Genomic DNA, 24,280 nt, shown 5'->3' with positions numbered 1-24,280 from the left:
GCCAACATCAACTTGGGATGGCCGGGAAAGGTTCATGACGCTTGCATCTTCAGGAACTCTGGTCTGTTTAAATGGCTGCAGAAAGGGATTTACTTCCCAGACCAGAAAATAACTGTTGGGGATGTTGAAATGCCTATAGTTATCCTTGGGGATCCAGCCTACCCCTTAATGCCCTGGCTCATGAAGCTGTACACAGGCACCCTGGACAGTAGTCAGGAGCTGTTCAAGTATGGACTGAGCAAGTGCCGAATGATGGTAAAGTGTGCATCTGGACGTTTAAAGGGTTGCTGGCGCAGTTTACTGACTCGCTCAGACCTCAGCGAAACCAATATTCCCATTGTTATTACTGCTTGCTGTGTGCTCCACAATCTCTGTGAGAGTACAGGGAAGATGTTTATGGCAGGGTGGGAGGTTGAGGCAAATCGCCTGGATGCTGAATACGCGCAGCCAGACACCAGAGCGGTTAGAAGAGCACAGCAGGAAGCGCTGCGCATCAGAAAAGCTTTGAATACTAGTTTCATGACTGGCCAGGGTACTGCGTGCCACTTCTGTTTGTTTCTCCTTGATGTAAACCCGCCCCCTTGGTTGACTCTAAATTCCCTGTAAGCCACCCGCCCTCCCCACTTTGATCACAGCTTGCTTGCAAAGGAAATAAAGTCACTATCGTTTAAAAAACATGTATTCTTTATTAATTGATTATAAAAATAGGGAGATAACTCACAAGGTAGCCCGGGTGGGAGGAGGGAAGGAAAAGGCCACTTCAAAACTTGTTGAATGTCAGCCTTCTGTTGCTTGGGCTCTCCACTGGGGTGGAGTGGTTGGGTGCCCGGAGCCTCCCCCCCGCATTCTTGGGCGTCTGGTGAGGAGGCTATGGAACTTGGGGAGAAGGGAGGGTGGATAAACAGGGGCTGCAGCGGCAGTCTGTGATCCTACTGCCATTCATGAACCTCCACCAGACGCCGGAGCATTTCCGTTTGATCCTGCAGTAGCCCCAGTATTGCATCATGCCTCCTCTGATCTTCCTGCCGCCATCTCTCCTCACGTTCATCGGCCACTTTCCTGTACTCTGCTACTGTGTCCTTCCACATGTTCTGCTGAGCTCTGTCAGTGCCGGACGACTGCATGAGCTCAGAGAGCATTTCATCGCACATGTGTTTTTTTCACCGCCTTATCTGAGATAGCCTTTGGGATGAAGGAGGGAAGCTTGAAACATTTGCAGCTGCTGGAGGAAAAAAAGGGAGTGAAGTATTTAAAAAGATACATTTTACAGAACAATGGCTATACTCTTTCATGGTGAACAACACTATTCCCATTACACAGCACATGTGATTTTGGTACAAGGTTGCATTTTGCATCTTATATTGCGGCTTTGGCATTAGAGATCACACACGCAGTGCCGGGCAACAGAATTCGGCTTGCAAGCAGCCATGGTAAGCCATAGTCTTTCGGCTTCTGCAACTTTCATAACAGCAGCGCCCTTCTCTCCCATACCAAGCAAAGAACATTGAGTTGGCCATTTAGTGCTGCCGTTTTCCTGTTAACACGCAGCAGCAGAAACCAAATGAACCTTCCCCCCCGCACCCCACCCATTCAATTCTCTGGGATGATCACTTTACCCCTCCTCCCACCGCGTGGCTGGTATCAGGGAAGATCCCTGCTAGCCAAACGCAAACAGCTCAGAGCCAACGGCCCCCCCACACCGCATGGCTAACTGCAGGGAGGATTTCTTTTCAGCCACAGTTAAACAGCCCAGTAGGAATGGCCACCTCTGAATGTCTCCTTAATTAAATTCCCCTATTTCAACCAGATTACCATGAATGATATCACTCTCCTGAGGATAACACAGAGAGATAAAGAACGGATGTTGCTTGAATGCCAGCAAACACCGGGACCATACGCTGCCAGGCTTTGTCATGCAATGATCCCAGATTACTTGCTACTAGCATGGCGTGGTAAGTGTCCTACCATGGAGGACGGAATAAGGCTGCTCTCCCCAGAAACCTTTTGCAAAGGCTTTTAGAGTACCTCCAAGAGAACTTCACGGAGATGTCCCTGGAGGATTTCTGCTCCATCCCCAAACATGTTAACAGACTTTTTCAGTAGCTGTACTGGCCACGAATGCATCCCAAGTCCTCAGGGCTACTTAATCATCAAAAAACGCTTGCTTTTTATAACATGTATTGTATTTAAAAAAGGTATACTCACCACAGGTCCCTTCTCCGGGTTAGGAGGGTATTTCAGTCAGGGTGATAAAAAGATCCTGGCTGTTGGGGAGAACGGTGTGCTGTGTACTCTCCACAAGCTCGTCCTCCTCCTCCTCATCTTCCTCATCCGCAAAATCCTCAGGCATGGCAGAGAGTACCCCATCATCAGAGTCCACGGACTGGGTTGGGGTAGTGGTGGCGTCCCCCCTAGAATTGCATGCAGCTTAGCATAGAAGCGGCATGTCTGGGGCTCTGTCCAGGAGCGTCTGTTTGATTCTTGGTTTTCTGGTACTCTGAGCTCCTTAAGTTTCACGTGGCACTGTGTTGCCTGCTGTAGCCTCTGGCCCTCATGGCCTCGGAGACTTTTTGAAATATTTTGGCATTTCGTCTTTTGGAACTTAGTTCTGATAGCACGGATTCCTCTCCCCATACAGCGATAAGATCCAGTACCTGCCATTCGGTCCATGCTAGAGCTCTTTTTCGATTCTGGGACTGCATGGTCATCTGTGCGATGAGCTTGCCTGACCAAACAGGAAAGGAGATTCAAATGTTCCCGGGGCTTTTCCTGTACACCTGGCCAGTGCATCCGAGTTCAGAGTGCTGTCCAGAGTGGTCACAATGGTGCACTGTGGGATAGCTTCTGGAGGCCAATACCTTCGAATTGTGTCCACACTAACCCTAATTCGAAACGGGGATGTCGATTTCAGCGCTAATCCCCTTGTTGGGGAGGAGTACAGAAATCGGTTTTACGAGCCTTTTATGTCGAAAAAATGGCTTCGTTGTGTGGACGGGTGCAGGGTTAATTCGATCTAACGCTGCTAAATCCGACAAACTCGTAGCGTAGACCAGCCCCAGGAGTCCAAACCAGGCAGACTCAGAGCAAACACTGCACTGGGGCTGAGAAAAACCTGTCACAAACTAATGGGAGACTCCCTATCACAAACTGCATTTGCGAAAGTGTATACCAGGTCAAGGGGATGGACAGAGACTAATCACCAGGCAAGGGAAGAATCTCAACAAATCTCCTCTTACCTTCTCCCTTCTTCCTTGCAGGAGAAGAAACAGAGACGGGAAATGCAGACAGTGCAGAGAGCTGACCTGCTTGCTCCATGGAGCAACAGGACACTGAAGATTGAGGGGAAAAGATGTGGAGCCTGTGCAGAGCATGAACTGACACAACTGCTACTGGAATATTGTGTCCAGCTCTGCTGTCTGCACTTCAACAACGTTGTTGAAAAACTGGAGGTTTCAGAGAGCCGTGAGAAGGATTAAAGGATTGGGAAACATGCTTTATAGTGAAAGATTGAGTTCCTTTAATCTATTTACCTTATCCAAGATAAGGTTAAAGGGTGACTTGATCAGTCTATATATACCTACATGGGAGATAGAAACGTAATAATGGGCTATTCAATTTAGTCGACAAAAGTATAACAAGATCTAATAACTGGAAGCTGAAAGACAAATTCAGACTAGAAATAATGTGCACATTTTAAAGTGAGAGTAATTAACCATTAGACCAACTTACCGAGGGTTATGATGGATTCTCCAACACTGGAAATTTTTTTAACCAAGACTGGGTATTTTTTCTAAAAGATTTGCTCTAGTGTAACCACAGCTATTGGACTTGAAGCAGGAATTACTTCAACTAAGTTCTATGCTTTGCTTTATGCAGGCAGTCAGACTAGAAGATCACAGTGTTCCCTTTTGACCTTGAAAATCTACAAGTCCATCAATATATTTTATCTATCCAAGAGAGCCAGCTCTTGTTGACTTTTTTCCTACTTGGTAGGTGGAGTTACACCAGCTCTACATAATGAGCTACACAAGCTAGGGGGAGAGGGATATTTACAATAAAACAGATCCTTTACATAGAACATGAATGAGTTCTTCAAGGAACTAGTGAATGAGTTCTTGAGATATTACCCAATATTAACAGAAAAGGCTAAGAAATCAACAAATCAATTGCAATAACTATTTCTGTTCTCACCTGTCTCTTGTATGTTTCCAGTTGGCTACGCGCTGCATTGGCTTTCCTTAGTTCTTCCTCCAAGCTTACAGTGTTTTGCATATACATAGTGTTCTTCTCCTCTAAGAGTTTCACTTGCCGACGCAGATCACCAAGATCTTCCAGCTTTTTTTTGTATGACTCTACCTGGCTTTCTAACTTAGCCACTTTATCAGAAGAATGCCTGGATGAGAATAGAGAAGGAGAAGCTGCATCAAACCTGTTCAGACTGTAAACTTCGGGGCACGGACCATCTTTTTGTTCTTTGTTTTTACAGCGCCTGGTCCATGGGTAGGACTGCTAGGCACTATGGTAATACAAATAATATATAATAATATTCAAAATGCTAACATAATAAGCGCTCTGAAGTCTCCTCAGTATTAAACTCAATACAGAAATGGTTTCCAAACACCAGGAGGAGCATAAGAAAGCTAACAACTTATCCTCACTGCTATGTTTCTTGGCCTTCTCTTTGCTAGCCTCTCCGCTTCTCCCCTCACCAACCTACCCAAAATGAGGTAGTTTCCAATGATATCACTCTTTCTGCTTGAATGTATTACTGTCCTCTTGTCTGTTTCTGTATCCAGTTCTAACTATTTTCATGCCATCCTCTCTCTTAGGCAATCTCCACCTCAGACTCCTAATCCAGCCTCAAAACTCACTTCTTTCAGGCAGCCTTTCAATACTATCCCTGCATCTGCTCTTGTTTTCATGCCTACCAACAGATTAATTGTTTTTAAAACAAATTAAAAAATCTGAAAGACTTGAGCATCTTTACTGTCAGTGAAAGAAAACAGAGTGGAACACACAAAGAGCTGTTATGCCCATTTACAGGGCAGCCTGTGCCCTCTCCACGCAGTGGCAGTTTAGTAGATTAGATTAAGAATTTTAGGAACATGGATGCAGGATGGGGTTCAATTTATAATGCTCACCTTTGAATAAACAGCTCTCATTGCGGAATATCACAATTTAGAAACATAGCCAAAGAGAATTTTATCAAATTTTTCAAAGAAATTTACCATTTGGTTATGAACAAACAAAAGACATTTCAGGCCAAAGGATAATTTTTTATAAAAAGTTGTAAATGCCTTAAAACAGGGGCTTATAATGATGAAGGGCTACTGCAACCATAATACTGATAGTGTGGCAATGCCACATATACAGTGCTTAATGATGTGAGATCAGGTTGCTTGACTGCCAAAAATTCGCAACCTCATAGTTTTGATGGTAACTGGATGCACTTTGGTGCTTGTTGATAAACTACTTTAATGTATGCAAAATTTTGAAACTACATGAATGTTAATGGAGATAAATTGATAGTACAAATGTTGTTTTAGGAATAAAAAGAAATATACATCCTAATGGTTAGAGCAGTGGTCCCCAACCTTTCTGTAGAAATAACATATTGCTATTCCCAGAAGACTATGGCGGGCGCCAGACACCCTGCCACCGAAATGCCGCCGAGAAGCGGCAGCAGCAAGAAGTGTCGCAGCCGAAATGCTGCTGAGAAATGGCAACGCTTCTCGACGGCATTTCGACAGACGGTTCTCCTGCGGCCACACCCAGCGGCAGCATTTCAGCGGTGCGGTGTCCTGCGGGTGCAAAAAAATACCCCGGCGGGCGCCATGGCACCCATGGGCACCACTCTGGGGACCACTGGGTTAGAATAATAGTTTACCTAAGTACATCCATCTCATCCTTCAAAGACTGAGCCTCTTCTGCTAAAGTGGTTAGCTCTTCATTCTGCTGTCGCAATTCTGCAATTTCTTTTTCCAGCTCTTCACAACGTATTCGATAATCATCTTTGGCTGCCTCTAGCCTACAGAATTGAAATAAAACAGTAGATAAGAAAGGTTATGTTCTAACCACAGACCACTGCTACCTTCTTCCTTCATAGCAACTTTTTGAGACAATAAAAAATAAAGCCAATGAACATCATCATGTTGCCAGTTTCTCTTACATTTTCAAGGAGGTGGAGGTAGCTCCAGTTTTATGGGTACACATGCTTCTAAGTCAATGTCATCAACAACTCTGCCTTGCAGTGCAACAAGGAGATGTATACTTTCCATCATAGTTTTATTTGAAAGAAAGAAATCCTAAGGCTTTCACATGCTACTGAAAATCTTTGCTAAAACACTCCTCTCAGAATGCCTGGGGCACAAAAATATAATCTTTTCTGGCGCACAAAGAGGATTACATTTACACTTTGTTTTATCCCAGCATAAGCAGGATTATGTACAATGGTCAACATTTTCCAAATGCAGGTACCTTAAACAACATACTCTATCCACATTTGGGCAGCCACATAAGTGGCCGTTTTTTAATGGAAGCTGCGGATGTTCAGCACCTCCAAAAGATCCCATTTTGGCCAACATTCAAAATGTGCTGAACAAATAACAGAGCCTCTTCCCTAAGAAATTATACCATAAATGCATAAGAGAATATAATAGGATACAGTAGAAGTGGGGTGTGCTCTTTAATAGATGGAACACAATGTAAAATATGGTTGTTCAGGTTTTTGAAGGAGAGAGGTTGCATGGTGTAGGATAAATATGAAATTAAAGAATTAGAGTTAGCTTAAATTTGGTTAAGAAAAATGTGCTGTAAAGAAATGCCCTGACTAGGAAGTAGAAGGAAGGCCTTGAAAATAAGTTAGAAGGTCAGAAGGAATAAAGCAGAGAGGATGTCTGGTTCAAAGAATAACTAATGAGATAAAAGGAAGTTTCTAAAAAGATGACCTTTGGCCAATAGGGGCGACTGCAGATGGTTTTAAATAAAACAAAGATTCTGTCTTAAAGTGAGCCAACAAGGCCCTTCTCCAACCACGCATCAGTGGTAAAGCCTGTGTGAACTCAAGCGCAATGGGCAAACTGTTGGACCGCAGTTATGGGAGGAAAGGCCTTGGGGAAAAAAGGAGGTTGTAAATCTTATCTGGATTAAGACTGGAAATAAGAGTGAACTGTCTCAAATTGGTTGTTACCTGAAGTCAGTAATTGGCAGTGACATCACTTGTTTGTTAAAGGGTATAAAAAGTAAACTCTTACAGGACCCATTGCTTACACCCACCTGAACAGGTTGGAGTTGATCAATGTGGGACCAAGCACCCCAGCTTTAACCCGTTTGTAAGTACCTTGATCAAAGGCTTATAAATGTTTTGTTATTGTTTGGATGTAGTAAATTGCTTAGTATCTAGGCTTTTTAGGCATGTTTAAAGCAATTGTATACATACCATTTGGCCTTTCACTTTAATAAAGGAATTTATAGTTAAGTTAGTGTTTGGTGGTTTACCATATTAATATTAATTCAAATATTCTTAATAATTCCAACACATGGTAAATACTAAACGGGAGCGGTACCAAGCACAGAGGGCAATGTGAAAGAAGGCATGAAACTGCGAAGGGATGCTGGGAATAATCAAGAGAAATTTTGGTGAAGCATCCTGTTTGGGGGGAGGAAGAGATAGCATAGGCAAGGCAAAGCTGTGCGGAGCCTTGGAAGTGAGAAAGAAGAGCATGACTTTGATACAAAAAGAAAATGAAAGCCGGTAAAGGTAGCTAAGAAGGGGATGGGTCAGGCAAGAGAGAGCAGCAGTTTATTTAATGAGACCAATGAGAAAGGGGTTACAAGATCTGAGACAAGATATGGTCAATGGGAGCGGCAAGAGAAAGAAGAAAATAAAAAATGACACACAGTTTCCGGGACTGACAGACCAAGAAGGCTGATGATGTCATGGACAGAGAAGAGAGGAGAGGAGAGGTTTTGGGTGGGAAGAGAACAGGTTTAGACATGATGCTCTGAATTCAGCCCAGATACACTGGGTACCAATGAGGCTGTAACCACTTTAAATCTGATTTACTGGAGTTTCCAGTAGTAGTATGTCACACAGGCTTGAGAATTAAACTTGAAAGACATAATGTAGAGAGTGCAGAAAAGAGGACACCGAGGGCAGAGTCCTGGAGGATAGATGGAGAGGTGGCAACGGAACAGGCCACAAGGAAAAAACTCTTTAAGGACAGGTCAATATTCTAAAAGGAGAACTAGCAGGGGCAGACCTGAGCAGAAGTGTGCGGAGGAGAATGAACTGATCAACAGAATGAAAGAAAGTGCAGAAAATGAAAGAGAAAAGAAGAAGCTGATCAGCATAACTACGAAGTGGTCATTAGTGAATGTGGTATGTACAATTTCAGCAGAATGAAGATAGTGATGTCAAGACTTAAGAGAGTCAAAGCATTAATTAGCAGGAATATGTGTACACTACTCATACATAATGTGGATGTAAGGAGGGAAAAGGACACTAGTTGGAGTAACATAAAATACAGTGAATTTTTTTTTAGGATAGTGGAAAATGAGAGCATGTTTGAACACAGAGGGGAAGGAACCAAGACAGAGGGACAGCAGCTAAGAGAAATGAAGCAGTGGGAAAAGACTGGACCAAAGCCACTGGTTCTGAGGTAAGAAAAGGATTGAAAAAAGACGTCAGAATCAGAGATGGGGCAAAGGAGGAGATGGTGGGATTGGCCCCAGAGAATAAGAGAGGTTGTTGATTTTGCCCTTATTGAAAGTGGCATCATCTTGAGCAGAAATAGTAGAAACAGAGGAAGGGGACAGAGTAGGAGGCTTATGTAGTTAAATGTGGTGGATAACTTGTCAGGTGTTAGACGCACAGAACTAGAAGAGGGAAGAGAAAGAATTATTTGGAAAAGAACAAAGCAGAGCTGAGGCAGGAAAAAACAAAGTGGTAGTGGAGGAAATGTGAGTGGGAGTGGAGCTCTCTCAAGCACTGCTTTTATCTGAGTAAATCACAAAAAATTGTTTTTTCAAACTTAGCTGAGGAAACACTCTATTATTAATGACACTCTCCATACCAACCTTTCAACTGGGAATTTCTTGGTTTTGAGGTAATCTTGTCCAGAACAGTGGTTAGAAGTAAGTCTATATATTTTATCCTCACTGAGCTAAAAAATGTCTGAAGGGATTACATACAGATTTTTAAACTACTACTTTGAGCAGACAGCAAGCATGGAAAATTTCAGCCTAAAAAGCAAAATGTTCATAAAATCTAAGCTTATAAAAAGATGGGTCATAATGGCAACTTATTTGTAAACTTAACTACAGCAGTCATTATGAGCACCCAATATAATAATTCAACATAACTGCCAATAGGAACAAAATGTTTACTAGTTAAAAAGAAATATCTGCTTTCTGGAATACTTCATAAGAAGTCTGTTAGTTTGAAATGAAATTTACCAACTCTGGATCTCTTTACCTAAATGTTTCCTCCTGGAGCTGTTCTAACTGTGTCTGTAGTTGCAGGTGCCTTCGCCCTGCAGGGCTGTTGGGATCTTCTATAGAATCAGATTGGTTCAAACGTTCCATCAGGATCTGGTTCTCAGCTAGTAAACTACTTTTCTCCTCTTGAAGTGCTGCAACCTGTTACAACAAAATTGCAAAACTGGAACAATGAAATTGTCAGCTTAAAGAGCAAAACTTGTGTGCAAGTGATGGAGCTAATATGACCCATAACTGGCGATAGATAGACTTTTAATAAACTTATATGAGAGCAACACATCCTAGCCTTAATATTTATCCAATTGCTATGTGATGTACCCAAGGTATTATAACAATGGGGGCATAACAACATTAATTTTTAAGAATATAGATTCTAAATTATGTTTATTAGAGACATCTAAAACCAAACACAATTTAGCCAGTTATCAAACAAAAAGACTAATACATTAAAGTCTTAGTCTACCTTCGAAACCAAAATGTTAGTGTGCTGTAATAAAATCTTATTAAAGCGCACTTTTACTCTGAAAATTGACTTTGATAAAACATCATTTCTGAGCTCCAGGTTTATTCTCTTCATGTCTTCCAGATCAAGTTTGCTCAATTTACTCAAAAAAGATGACCCAAGACATGTTCTTCACACAATTTTTGTATTGGTGTAACTATTTTGGTAAGGGGCACGACTCCCCCCCCCCCCCCCTCCACAAATAGTTATACCTGTACAACTCCTAATGCTATAATACCAATATAGCATATTCCCTTCCTGTATGAGAACAGCTATACTAGTATAAAGCCCCTTTATACTGCAATCACACTCAGGCGGATTGTATTTTTATAACTGAAGTGGTATAGTTAAAGAAGTACAACTTCTGAGTATACTTTTAAAAAGACCAGTCTCCAAGCTGCCTCCTTTCTTCAGCTGCCTTAGAGTCACCATGCCCCTTCTTTCTCAATCTAACTCCACAATTTCCATAAATTTATTGTGCACATATAATAAACTACCTACCTGCATATCTAATTCATGGCACCTCTGAGCAATTTCTTCTTTTGTTGCTAAGGCTTCATTTAATTCTTCTGTAGTTTTCTTCAACTATTTAAAATTAATATAAACATTTTTATTTTCACAATAACATTACTATAATACATGTAATTCTCTGTAACCATAAAGGATGTTGAATAATATCATCACTGTAAAGTATGTTTTTATGCTCATATTTATTTATTTTGAAAAAAATCATTGACTATTCTACTTTTATAATAAGACAAAGGGGCACTTATCATTAAAGAGCTCAGATAATTCATATGTGAGAGATGAACATAGCTGAAGGCAATGCTCTGTTCCAAGACAAAGTATTAAGGCAATCATTTTCATTCTCCATGTTGAGCTCAAGAACCCACACAACCTGAATGTTGGAAGGTATACCACCTCTGTACATTTAAAAAACTGTCAACACCACTTTTCTTTACAAAGAGTGAATAGTTTCAGTTTTCACGATGTTTGCAAATACACAAAGGACTGGGAGATGGATTACAAGGAATAGACAATTAAGGTAAAACCTGTCTAGCCACTGGGTACACTACTTTTGCAGCACAAAGGGGAAACAATTGCTGTGGTAGAGGAAAAGTCTAAATCTGAATGACATCATTTAACATATACATTTATTCAGTTATGTCTCTAAAGGACTTTATAATAACGGAAAGATTTATGGCTTCCAAGTTTCTCTAGGATTGTAAAATTAAGTACATACAAAGAAAATCAGTCCGAGAAGCAAGCACAAAGACACTATGTATTTTTGGAATACATGTCAAGAATTCTTAGAAGCCTTACAAGGGCCTCCTACTTCTCTCGACGATCCAATCTATTGTAGAGAATGGCATCCTTTTCATTTTTCAGGTTTATAAGGGACAGCTGACATATAAAAATGAACTCCATCTCTTAGACAGTATGTATGGCCACACAGATAACTTACAATATAATGATTCATTAAACACAGTACCATTCTCCAGATTATCCCTCTACCATTTTAGGGACTGTGGTTGAGGCTGTAGAAACACAACACAGATGACAGAATGTGCTCTCAAAATGCACACACAATAGCTGATGTACATTTGGTCCAGCATTTTTCACAAATACTTCAGCCACTGAGGAATTTTCCCAAAATTTCTCAAAGTAGGAAATTCACAACAGTTCCCAGGACTGCCACAAGGATATTTGAGCCTGATCTAACCCACCAAAGCCAAGTAATATCTTTCTATTGACTTCAGAGAGAGTTGGCTAGGGCAAAAAAGTTTTGTCTACAGCTAATAAATGTTACTAATTCTATTTAGTTTCTTCCTGATTATCTTGTGACTTGTGAGGTCTTCACTTTTTGCTATGTCAGAAATAATGCCAGTTTTGAGCATAATAGCTACAAACTATTCATAATGCTTATAATGAATTTTATTTTCCAAATAAATATTTTTGTTCTGCACATGCATTGTGAACAATCACATTCAGAATTATACATACCAATGTTCTTTTATTTACTTATTTAAATGTAGCACATACTACTGATTGACATAAGCCACAGATAAATATATGTAATTGCAACTTTTGATTAACTGACTGTCTTTTAAAAAATCGTACTTTAACAAAGAAAAAATATTACATTTAAACTTTGAATGTGTGTTCCTGTGTTTGAATCTTCCCAAAAGACTTTCAAAAAAAGAGAAGAAGAAGAAGAAGAGGCAGCCTGCTTACAACATACCATATACCAGACTGACTGCACACTGATTTCCTATGATTAAAGAAAAAGAAACATCTGGTCTTAGGTACCTGACGATCAAGGTCAACGTAAGCATCATTTCCAACAGAGACTGGAGATTCTTTACTCATCAACTGCAATTAGATTACACTGGATTAGAAAAAGCAAAAGATTTATTTGTATATTAAAAGCTAAGTTTTCATTCATAAAAAAACCCAGATCAATCTTAAACTTAAGAAAGGTTTGTTCTGAAGATAAAGCCTTACGTTTTCACATCACATTTTTATGTATGGTATACAGACAGAATTATAAATCTGCAGGACAAACACTCTAAAGGAATATGAAAAAAAAATCTTATCTGGTACATTTCTCTCTGTAAAAGCATGCCTGTCTATCATTCATCATGAAAATCTCGGGATGCTTTTTGCAGAATACTGGCAGCAATCCATATGGCAGTAAAGATCTACTCCGGAAATTTCACTCTAACAGTGATTCTCAACCTTTTTCATACTTTGACCCCATGTAACACCAAAACAAAAAATCTGGGGCCCCTGCTCCTCTCATTTAATTAAAAAAAAAAAAAAAAAAAAAGAGGTGCAGATTATGACTCTCCCTCCTGACTTGTTTGCAATTTCTAGGTTAAGAGCCCATGCTCCAAAATGAATATTTTCAAAACTGAAACACTACAAGTTGCATGATATATTAATCGAACTATATTGTTTGGAGAAACATAACCTGTGGATTTTTTAGGGTTGGTGGAAAGAGAGAATCATATATCTTTCTTAGTTATAGCTTTCTAGGGAGGCTCCAGATTGGCTGAGATGCTTCTCCAGAGGAAAAAATTAGCAGATAAGAAAATATATCCTCTTTCTGAACACACAACCAATCTTTTACAATATCAAAATGGCTAGAGGGGAGTTCAAATATAAAAACAGTGCAAAAGGAAATTCCCAGATTGAGAGGGAAAAAAAAACTATGTTAAGACAGAAGTTAAGACTGAGATACATACTAGTAATATACAGATAAAAATAATTAATTATGTTGACATTAACCCCAAAACAAGTACTACTGTACTGCTTGTTTTGGGGATTATTAGAACATACTCATGTTTTGGTATGTTTTTTCTATTACAGGAATAATAGAAATTAGAAATGAAAAGGACTAACCAATCTAACCATACATCTAACCAATCCTGATTCCAATGCAAGACTGTTCCCTTCAGTGTAATTCCTCATGCTTCATCCAGCCTGGGGTTAAAAATCTCTCCACAGCCCACTTCCACTACATTCTGTTGATGACCACTCTATAGTTACACAGCTCATTGTCATAATTTCTTCTGCTACCTAGCACTCAGTTTTCTTTTGATTAAATGCCACCCCATAACTTCTGGTTACATTACAATGCACAGTAACAAATTGCTCCCCATCCTCAACATTCATGCCATTCACATATTTGTACACTTTTGCACCCCACTCTCTAGCTGTCATTTAGCCAACCTATAAATATTTAGGCATAGTCAATCTTATCTCCAAAATCCCTCCAGCCATTGACCATTTTTGTTGCTCTTCACTAAATTCTTTCCAGTTTATCTACAACCTTCTGGTGACAACCTGCTCAGAAATGAAATATACCATCTACAGAGCGCAAATTCTTATGAAGAGGGATTATAAAGTCCCTGTGCTGTGATTTGGTGTTTCTGCAATGCCAAGTTAATGGCCTTTTTCATTGCCACAAACCATATCGTTGTGAACTCGTATCTAATTTATTGCCTTAGTTTTCTAAGTTGAATATCATTTTGTAGTCCCCTGCCAAAAAGTTCTAACCTTGCTAGGCCCCTTAGTATTATTTCCTTTCTCCTCAGAGGCATTCACACCACCTTCCAATCACCTGATTTTTTTAGTGGCTGTTTATATTCTCTTCCAGATCATTAATGACGATGTTAAGACTGAACCCAACACTGACCCTGTGGTGCCCACTTAAGCCATCTCCCCTGCCCAGATGCCATCTATCATAACCTTTTAACAGACCAGCCATTAGTTTTCAGTCTCACTATGACAGCATCCCTAACCAAGACAATTTGATTTTTATAAGACTTCACAAGAAGCTATATAAAATGCTTTACTAAGAATTATATGATCCGAGCTTTAATTTCAACCCATCCTTCATGATTCAGCCTACAGAAACCTCTAATATTTTCCCCCAATTAACCTATTCTTTGATAAATGAGAGGTAACAGATCCCTGATCTTAAAAGCACAGGCGAAACAATCTGGACTACAAGTTCATTTAATCAGTTTATATTTTAATATTTTTATAGAAAATATCTGGCATTCCTTTTATTATTCTAATTACACCTTTTTCATGCCCACAGTTATGACAAGCAGCATTACAAAAATAAATATATATAACCGTGCTAGGTGTTATTAAAACCTTTATCCAATTTTAACTGGTTTGCTCATGAGGGCTGAGTTATTAGTGTTGTCATGGATACAAGGTTGGCAACTAAGATTATCATGAGATGTATGCATGAAGGCCCTAGAAACATGCACTTGATTCTTCTTGTTTATCATACACGACTGTTCTCTCTCTATTCTATAAACGTAATTTGCAGCTTATTTTATTATGTCATAACATGAAGATGTTTGATACTGCTGTTGCATAGATGCATGCTAATTTTATTTCCCTTTGTCAGACTAAGCTATCTGTTTTCTGGAGATTTTTTATTTTCAAGAGACCCAATGGTATATCTAACATCTTCTACAACTTCTAGTATGGTATGACTTTTGACTTTTTCCACCATCACTGATTATTCCATAAAGCAGCCTCTACAAAGAATAGTTCTGACTGAAGACAAAATGAACCTTGAAAATAATTAGGCTGAAACACAGGAAAACTGATATTTGCTATCTCTGTGAAAACAACATTTTTGGGACCAATCTAAGGAGCAAGTCCCTCTTGCTATGTAACCTCAGACAGGTTTGAAACTGCCTCAAGTACTCTGCAGTAAAGAGCATGATCTTATTTTGATGGTCTGGTGGACATGCTTATTGAAGGGGAAAAGGAACTTGTTATAAAGTCTCTACGTTTCGTTATTAGGAAATGAAGGTGTTTTCCTATTTATTGGTAAAGAACTATCAACCTTCCAAATGACTATTTATATATGAGGCTTTGGAAAAGAACAGCATAATTTGTCAGATGCATTATGAAGCAATTGCAAAGCTGTATTGTCACAGAAATAGATTTCATGGGAAATATTAAATTTTTGTTTGCCATGAAAAATCAATCTGTGTAAAATGTGAAATTGAAAAACTTTATACTAGATTTTTCATTGCTTTGAAAACCACACACTTCGGCCCCCATCCTGCAAACTTATGAGTTCAATGGAACTACTTATGTGCATGAATGTTTGCAAGGGCCTTAGAATCTCAATGCTGGAAACACATGAATTCAGCTCCATTGAAATGAACAGACTAGCAAGGGACTGTTTGGTTTATACCGGGTTTATAAGGTGTTTGAAATGTTTCAGAATCTACCTGAAGAAACAAAGATTTTCCATTTTTTTTTTAGCTTGGGGTTTTACTTAAAAAATTTGGATAAAGTATACAGTTGTTCAAAAGCAAAGGAAATTCAAATAAAATGAAGATTCTTTTAAATTCATTTTCTTGTACAAAATTTCACATGTGAAATTACCATTTCGCAGAAAAAAATACCACCTTAGGTATAGGCTATTACAGGTGATAGATAGGCCAGTTCTGCTGGGGTGTGAAACACGTTTCCATGAGCAGTATTACTTATTGTGTATAAATTAATAAAATATCTATAAGCATTTACATATATTTAACTGAAGTAGAAAAATAAACTATGCAATACAGTAGAAAGATTTATTTAACAGGTCTTTTTATGTAACTAATACTTAAGACAGTCTAACTGCATGGAAAGAGTTTTGCAATGCTTGGATGATGTAGGTATGCAATACCTACACTTCTCACCTGTCTACATGGCCATCGTATCAGCACTTCATTTGGTGACTCCTCCACATACTTGAGTCACTCAAATCCCTCTGCAGAGGTCTGTTCCAAGCAGTCCATCAGACCATGAAAAAGTTCTGAATGTCCTGGATCCAAGAAGACCCTAAACCTTTTGAACTTTCTAGGACCCATAGAGGCTACCTACTTGAGGCAAAATAAGAACACAATTCTTTGGCAATAACTCTTTATCTGTTGCCCACCCAGCTATGTTTTTCGCCAAAGATGGAGATTGCAGCTCTGAAGATTTTCCTGGGACCTGAACTCTTGACTCTGAGAAGGTTTTGAAGATTTTTGAATAAGCATCTCAGAACTCTCCACTTGGTTCTGAATTCCTCAGTCTTCTAAACTCTTTGAATGATAGAGTCAAGCCACTTCAATCCGGAGTATTACTTGGAAAGGAGCTCTTTTGATGAACTGAGTTTCAAAGACCCCTCCAAAGGAGAGCCCTCAGCCTGTGGTGTCACTTTTTTCTTGGCACAGGGCACAAATACTGAAAAAGCTTCATAGCCACTGGACAAATGCTTCATTAAGCCATTAAACAATGGGCATGATTATTAATATGGATACCTTATTAGATTAAGGAACACATCTCCTGAATACAAACTTATTTTTTGTCCACTGTAGCAGAGTGGAAAGTGCTACTAAAAACTGGGGACCAATAAAAGACAGCTATAAAAAATCCTATCAAAACAAATTGGGGAGGGGGACAGAGAAAAGGAGACACACATGCACAAAAACTGCCAAAAATACCCACGTGGTCAGGAAACCAGGAACTGACTCCCTGACAGCACTGGCTTAGGGAAGGACAGGGAATGAAAGATAATCTAGGGGGAGGGGTTTGGTTTTTTTTTACCCTCATTTCCAGAATACTAAATCTGAGAAGCAAGTGTGCTTGCCCCTACCAGTTTTAGTACTCTACATGGTTCCATGGTCATCAAACAGTTCATATGACTCCTAGACTATGGATTGCAGAGACAAGTCATGATGAAGACTTGAGCAACCTTTGGCTCTGTATCATTTATTTCCCTTTTTGGGAACTGTAGGAAAAACACATTTTATATACTGGTAGACAAATCTGAATTTATCACACTGAAGACAGCTTAGTGTTCAACTGCTGATTTATCAAGATCTAAGTGGAATTAGATGCTTAAACATGGTGATTTTTGCTAACATGCAAAACTGATCATCAGTTATGTTAACATCAGTTAAACTGATCATCAGTTATGGATTGGGAAAGAAAGACATATTGGCAAAGACCTTAGTGAACTTTTGCCTTCTTGTGGAACATGTGCCAAGAAAACATTTACTTTGGAGGTCAGCAAAATCTCTGCCCCTTTTAGATTTCCTGTCTCTCTCACATTAATTTGTTCTGAGTAACAAACCATCCATGAAACCTGTTTCCGGTCACACAAGAGGCCACTCGGCTGCTTTTATGTCAGTGAGGTTGAGCTACTAAAGTGGTTTGAAGGGAGTTGCTCCATCTGAATCAGAAAAGTGCTTTATAGCGTTGGGTCTCAGCTAAGGCACTATTAGCTAAAGTCCCATAGGCAAGACCCAGAACTAAGGCACGGAAGTCCTACTGAGCTGAGTATCCCTGTATTAGGCAGGCACCTGTTTCAATAGCCAAAACTTGGAAGAAGTAATGGCAGCCATTAACAACAGATTTCACTGTATTTGCTTCCTTTCTGCTATGCTTCCATCTAGTGTCTCAGCATGACTCATCAGTTAAAGCAAGATTGTGAAATCATTCCTTAAAAAAACTGTATATAGTCAACTTGCTGATCTAAACTAAACATTGCTAAGCTTACCAAAAAAGGTGGCCTTTCCCCACTTCTCAGCTTTAAGAACAAATGCTCTTGTGAGGTCTCATGTTACTAAAATGATGTTATTTTTACAAAACATATTACAGTACATTTATTGACTACTATGAAGTATTACCAGGAATAATTAAAACTAAAAACTAGACAACAGCTAACAAATGAGAAACTATATTTTGCAATGCATTTCCTCTTTTCACTATACTTGTTCACTTACTTGCCCATTTACAAAATTCAGAAATTCAATGAGTCTCCCCGTTACTAGGTGCAAATGAACGACGTTCTACAGTACTTGTTTTGCTACTTACACAACAAAATATAGTGTGTTGTTAGGAGCCATAGGAAAGGAGAGGTAAAGGAAGGGGAACCCTGTATCAATATCTAGAAGTTTAATCTTCTAGATTTAAAGAAAAGTGGGAATTTGCCTGAATTCTATTATATAAATAAGGCTTGATTAGCAAAACTCTGTTTTCCCTAATCAAAAGAGGAAAACATTCCTTATTCTAACTTTATAAATGTTACATTCCATGCCTCTGCTATTATTTTTTTATACTGAAGTTAACAAAACTGAGAAAAAGTATATTCCGGTACTGAATTGAAAAGCTGAATTGTTACATATTATGGACACTTCAGCATACCTCCTGAATAGCTGTCATGACAACATGTTGAACAGACTCTTCCATCATCATGATGGTCTGGATGTACTCTGAAAACAAGAACATTCTTGCATGTCATTATTTACACTTAAACTTAAGATGGTCAAACAGAACAAAGGGGTAAATAGCCGCCTCTCTCCTGCAAATTGTGCAGGTGCCATTCCTGGGACTTGTGCCCAGTCAGTGTCCAGACCCCACCCCAATAAACCCAGGAGCACAGTAACAAAAAGCCAAACTTCCAAGTAATGATGCAAGGCTTGCAAGACATTTCTAAAGGTCCATGCGTGTGCACATATGCTGGCAGGCCAAGTGAAAGATGGAGACATTTTCAAAAACTTGAGTCATTTCAGGACCAAGCAGTATATATTCTAATATTGATATTTAAGAAAATCATCACTGATGTGCAAAGTACTCAGTTGTAATACAAACAAGCTTGTAGGCCAGTTGCAGTGTCAAAAACTGCAAATTATGTACAAGAACAGGGATAATACAGTTATCCCTGTTGGAAGGGCATCTTGTCTGGATACACATTTTCCTTTCTATGCTCTTTCCCATGGGTGGAGTAGCTATGGAAAGGGGGCTTGTAAGTTAAGGGGGCAAACCATTAACTACTATTGTCCTGACTGATATTGGCAATAGGCAGCTGTGGAGAGTGAGTTTGTGTGTGTGGTTTTTGGAGGAGGGTGAGGGAGTGAGAGAACCTGGATTTGTGCAGGAAATGGCCCACCTTGATTATCATACACACTGTGAAGAGAGTGGTCACTTTGGATGGGCTATTACCAGCAGGAGAGTGAGTCTGTGTGTGTATGGGGGTGAGGGGGTGAGAAAACCTGGATTTGTGCTGGAAATGGCCCACCTTGATTATCATGCACATTGTAGGGAGAGTGGTCACTTTGGATAAGCTATTACCAGCAGGAGAGTGAGTTTGTGTGTGTGGTTTTTGGAGGGGGGTGAGGGAGTGAGAGAACCTGGATTTGTGCAGGAAATGGCCCACCTTGATTATCATACACATTGTGTAGAGAGTGGTCACTTTGGATGGGCTATTACCAGCAGGAGAGTGAGTTTGGGGGGGGGGGGGGGGGCGGAGGGTGAGAAAACCTGGATTTGTGCTGGAAATGGCCCAACTTGATGATCACTTTAGATAAGCTATTACCAGCAGGACATTGGGGTGGGAGGAGGTATTGTTTCATGGTCTCTGTGTGTATATAATGTCTTCTGCAGTTTCCACGGTATGCATCCGATGAAGTGAGCTGTAACTCACGAAAGCTCATGCTCAAATAAATTGGTTAGTCTCTAAGGTGCCACAAGTACTCCTTTTCTTTTTGAGAATACAGACTAACACGGCTGTTACTCTGAAACCTAACAGTTGGGTCAAAGTAATAATTTTTGTCTTTAAATGCCCACTCAATAATTCCCACTGGAACTGTCTGTCCTCCAGTTGCAGCTCCCTTTTTTCCCAGATAGAAGGACCAGGGCACGATACAAGATAAGGTCCTGCCCTTCCATGATTTTCAGGATTCTCATCCTACCTTTCAATAGTGACTCATTTTGTGTACCTTGTGCATCTGGTCAGAGACTCTACTCTTGTCTTTGTTGCATTTTCATGAATATATGCCCTTTGTTTTTCCTCTTCCTGGATCTCATATTTGTAAGTTCCAATATCAGCTGATTTTATAGTACCTGCTAAGGACTCATTTGTTGATGGATATGAGGCATGCTGGGAAACCACTGAGTGGGTAGCAAATTCTCAAGAGTAGAAAAGGCCAGAGAGTTTTAAGTCATGTGCCCAAGGTGGGAGCAAGTGTCAGAGGTGGGAGCAGAATCCAGATCCTATAGCATATGGCTCCCAAACCTATATCATAACCATTTTTTTTGTGTGCAATGTGTATCTTGTCTATGAATTTGTAATTACCCAGGTAAGAATCTGCAACTGAGCCTTCCCACAATAATTAATAACTAAAAGCTGGGTTCAGTAATTTTCATCTGTGAAGCTATTTTTCATTTCTATTCATGGAACCAAAAGGAAATATATACATCAGAAGCATACATAACCAGCTCCACAGTTCTAGCTTGCAAACTCAAGTGAAGCTTGTAATGTGATGTCAACCATCATCAATAAGACAAAATGAAGTCATGACCCACAGAAAAATAAACTGTGCCTCTGACAACAATCCCAGACACACCATTTTCCCCACATCATTTATATAGCAAGTCTGACTTGCATTAACTACACAGAGAGAATAATATATATTTAAAATTGATTACCTTGCTTCTGCTCACAATTCACAGCACATCCCAAAATGAGCTGAAGCATTCTTCCAAGCTCTGCAACATCTGAGTGCTCTCCAATCAGGTTAACATCAGGAAGGGTAAAGTCATTAATCTGCTGCCCTAAAATCTGCACAAAGACACAACATATATATATATGTATCAAAATATGTAGACAAGGCAAGAAGCCAGTAGAAAGAGCTCACCTTCGATCTCTGGCAAAGTTTTCAAACCCAACTTCGAGTCTCAAGTGAAATAAATTGGATAACCTCAGCCCACTTACCTTTGGACAGGATTCTACAACACAAATTCCATCTACATAATTTGATACAACCAGCCTTTCAGAGAATCCAGAGAAGGCTATCTCAACTAATACCAACAAACAACTACTCTCACCACTACAGATCTGTTCTTCCAGGCTGGGAAAGGCCAGCAAAGAAGCCAGTAACATGAGGAAGTTCAAAAGACAGCTGACCAACAGTACCTGTCTGATGGACTTTTTAAAAAATGAAGTTGTTTTCTACAATTCAAATAAAGAATTCTTCAGATACAAAAATATGTCATCAGACAGAATAATTTAATTCCATCTGGGAAATAAGCTGTAAATCACAGAAGTGGAAAGCTAAAATTCCAAAGATATAAATGTGTATGTCCAGCCCTGATGGATGACAAAACAAAAGACTGTAAAACTGTCACTAATCCCTTGGTCTAGCAGTTTTACAGGCCTGGTCCAAAAGACATTTAGCAAGTCCAAGATGTAAAACAACTGATTTTCAATCTGTGGAAACAGTCTGAAATGGTACAAGACAAACTGAATAGCAGAAAGGTGGTCATAAAAGGAAAAAAATGCTTGACATAGAAGCAGGGAGAAAGAATGGAAAGAAGCTGAAAGAGAAGAGAATCATACCTGACATACAATTATTGTAAGCCAATTTACAATCTAGAAGGATTTATACATTAATGAGCATTAGTTGGGAGAATTAAGCAGTTCTGCTAGATCAGAAAAAGCTTTGTACGAGTTGAAAATATTACTATGAAAATTGGGATGAGTCAAACTTTTAGCACATAAATTGCAGATAGAAAAAAACCAGTCAATTTAACAGATCAAAAATGCAAACGGAGGAAAAAAGAGTGACTGTGAAAGGAATGTGTAATTTATTTGCTGATTTTTTAAGCCAAAAAATAGCTTTGGAAAAGATATTTACACAATAGTATCTAGCAAATGTATGTATAAGAATACATAAATGACTGTCTTGCAAATCAAGTTGTTTTAAAAAGACAACAGAGATTTGCTGCCTTAGAAGTCTTGCCCAAAGAATGGGCATTAACATGACTAATGCCCGTGTACTATGTGGCAAACTGGACCTAAATTCTTGGGCAAGGTTCCCTCGTTTTTCTGTCACTCCAGTGACCTAAAACGTGAATTCTGTAGCAGACCCAGGTAAATTGAAAAAAGAATATTTTTATTAATTAAAACAGAAAATGAATAATATAATCAATACAGTATTTCTTGAATGGTTATTTTGATATCCAATTTTGACATTGCCCCAACCTTTAAGATGTGATGCAGATTTTTATATTGCTTTGTAGATGCTCTTAGGGAAGCTGGGTAGGAGATATGTCATTTGGCACTATGAGGACATGGGTTTGGGATTGTGAAACAAACATGTTAGCTGGATACTGCTGCAAAATGGTATGTTAAAATTAGGCGCCAGTGTCGATACCCCACTGAAATGAAAAAGGAACGAGTCGTAGCTATTTGAGGATTTAGCAGCCTCAGGAAACAACCACCATATTGGTTTGGACTCTGACAGCTGAAAAGTCTTCTTTGCACAAATACTAGAAACTTTAAGGAAAAATAGCGGAAGCTTAGATTTTACAGCAGAATTCTCTGGGAAGAGGAATAGTCTATGGCAACTTCTTTGGAGATCATAAAGTACACAGGATCCTGGACAGGACCATCAACTTGTTCTCCTGCGAGGCTGTAATAGTGCAGGATGCTTTATGACAGCCATTAGAATCCCCTTGGATACTCCATAAACTATTGAGTTACTGTAAAATGAAACAAAAAAAGTGCTCTAATTCTCCAAGGCTTTTGTCTATGCTAGGTAAAAGCCTAATCTTTTCACATCTAGCTTGTGCAGAAGGACTTTCCCAGGATGTGCACTCAGATGAGAAAAATGTAGGCAGGACAACTGACAAATGTAAGTGGATCTTCATCACCATGCACTTTTGGAAGCAATCTGGGATGTTCCACAGATGCATCTTATCTTTGAAGAATTTTGTACTTAATGAATCAGTCAAAGCTTGAAGCTCAGTCATTTTCTGAATTCAAGTCACTGACTTTCTAAAATAAATTAACCATGTCAGAAACTTAAATTTACATATACTTAGTGGCTTAAAAAGGAGCTGACATTTTGAAAATACAACATTGGTATTCTAGGATATAAGGAACTTTTATAATGCATCAAGCTCTCACAAACCCAGAGGCTGTGGACTAACTGCTCTTCCTTCAACATGACCATGAAAGAAATATCTGCCGAATGAAGTATAAGAGAAGATTCTTTTAAACCCAGATTGACAAGTGAAGGTAGCAAGCAGTGTGTGTGCAGGGCATGGAAAAGGATCCATATGGGGTTGTTACATAGCAGATAAACAATTCCCAAGAAAAATGTATGTATGTCTTTCTGATAGATTCATTCTGAGCAGCTAACAGGACTTGGCATGTTTGCTCAGAAACATCAGAGTTCTGAATTCCTACCCTCCTGAGACTTTAACATGAGCTAACTTTAATGGGATACTCAGAACTTCTGAAAATCAGTCTATTTATTAAGTTTGAATTTGGGAGTCTAACGTTAGTCTAACATTTTTGAAAATGTTGCCCCCTCCCCAAAAGTCTTAGCAAATGTATTATCTTCCTCCTCTCTAGAATATTTATACTGTTCAGACAGAAAACAAGTGCTTGGAGTATCCCATAATGTGCCTGTTTCACTGCATTCTTAATGCACCAGCTACCTCAGCACATAGCAGGGAATAAATATATCTTGTTTTCCTTCCCATGGAGTGCAGTCTTGGAGACAAGCAGCACAAGAGCTTCCCCATAGAACACACGTGCCACAACAGTAGATCTCTAACAGTCCAAAATTAAAACTTTTAATTAACTCCTCTCTCCCCACCTCAATTGAGTATTTTCCCCATAGAAAAAAATGAAAGTGATAGTCTTTACTAGGAGCAGAGGAGAAAGTCAGACAGACAAGCTTTATTTTTTATGCA

At 39.4% G+C, this 24,280-nt stretch overlaps 1 protein-coding gene across 8 annotated transcripts in view; it reads right to left on the bottom strand.

Moving 5' to 3' along the window:
• HOOK3 (hook microtubule tethering protein 3) overlaps window positions 1–24,280 on the bottom strand; it is a 142,980-nt gene that overhangs the window by 65,726 nt on the left and 52,974 nt on the right. For all 8 annotated transcript variants that reach the window (XR_007356890.2, XM_048851605.2, XM_048851604.2 and 5 more), the window contains 7 exons: window positions 21,005–21,137; window positions 18,722–18,789; window positions 12,311–12,373; window positions 10,502–10,585; window positions 9,476–9,639; window positions 5,888–6,028; window positions 4,192–4,393 (listed from right to left, as the gene is read on the bottom strand). Coding sequence is in view for 7 of the 8 variants with exons in the window: in XM_048851605.2 (XP_048707562.1) it covers window positions 4,192–4,393; window positions 5,888–6,028; window positions 9,476–9,639; window positions 10,502–10,585; window positions 12,311–12,373; window positions 18,722–18,789; window positions 21,005–21,137 (855 nt within the window). In the remaining variant the exon portion in view is untranslated. The remainder of the gene's footprint in view (window positions 1–4,191; window positions 4,394–5,887; window positions 6,029–9,475; window positions 9,640–10,501; window positions 10,586–12,310; window positions 12,374–18,721; window positions 18,790–21,004; window positions 21,138–24,280) is intronic.

This window comes from Caretta caretta, chromosome 5, assembly GCF_965140235.1.
Source record: "Caretta caretta isolate rCarCar2 chromosome 5, rCarCar1.hap1, whole genome shotgun sequence".
In the NCBI taxonomy this organism is placed as follows: domain Eukaryota; kingdom Metazoa; phylum Chordata; order Testudines; family Cheloniidae; genus Caretta; species Caretta caretta.
This window is presented reverse-complemented; position numbering and strand designations above follow the sequence as displayed.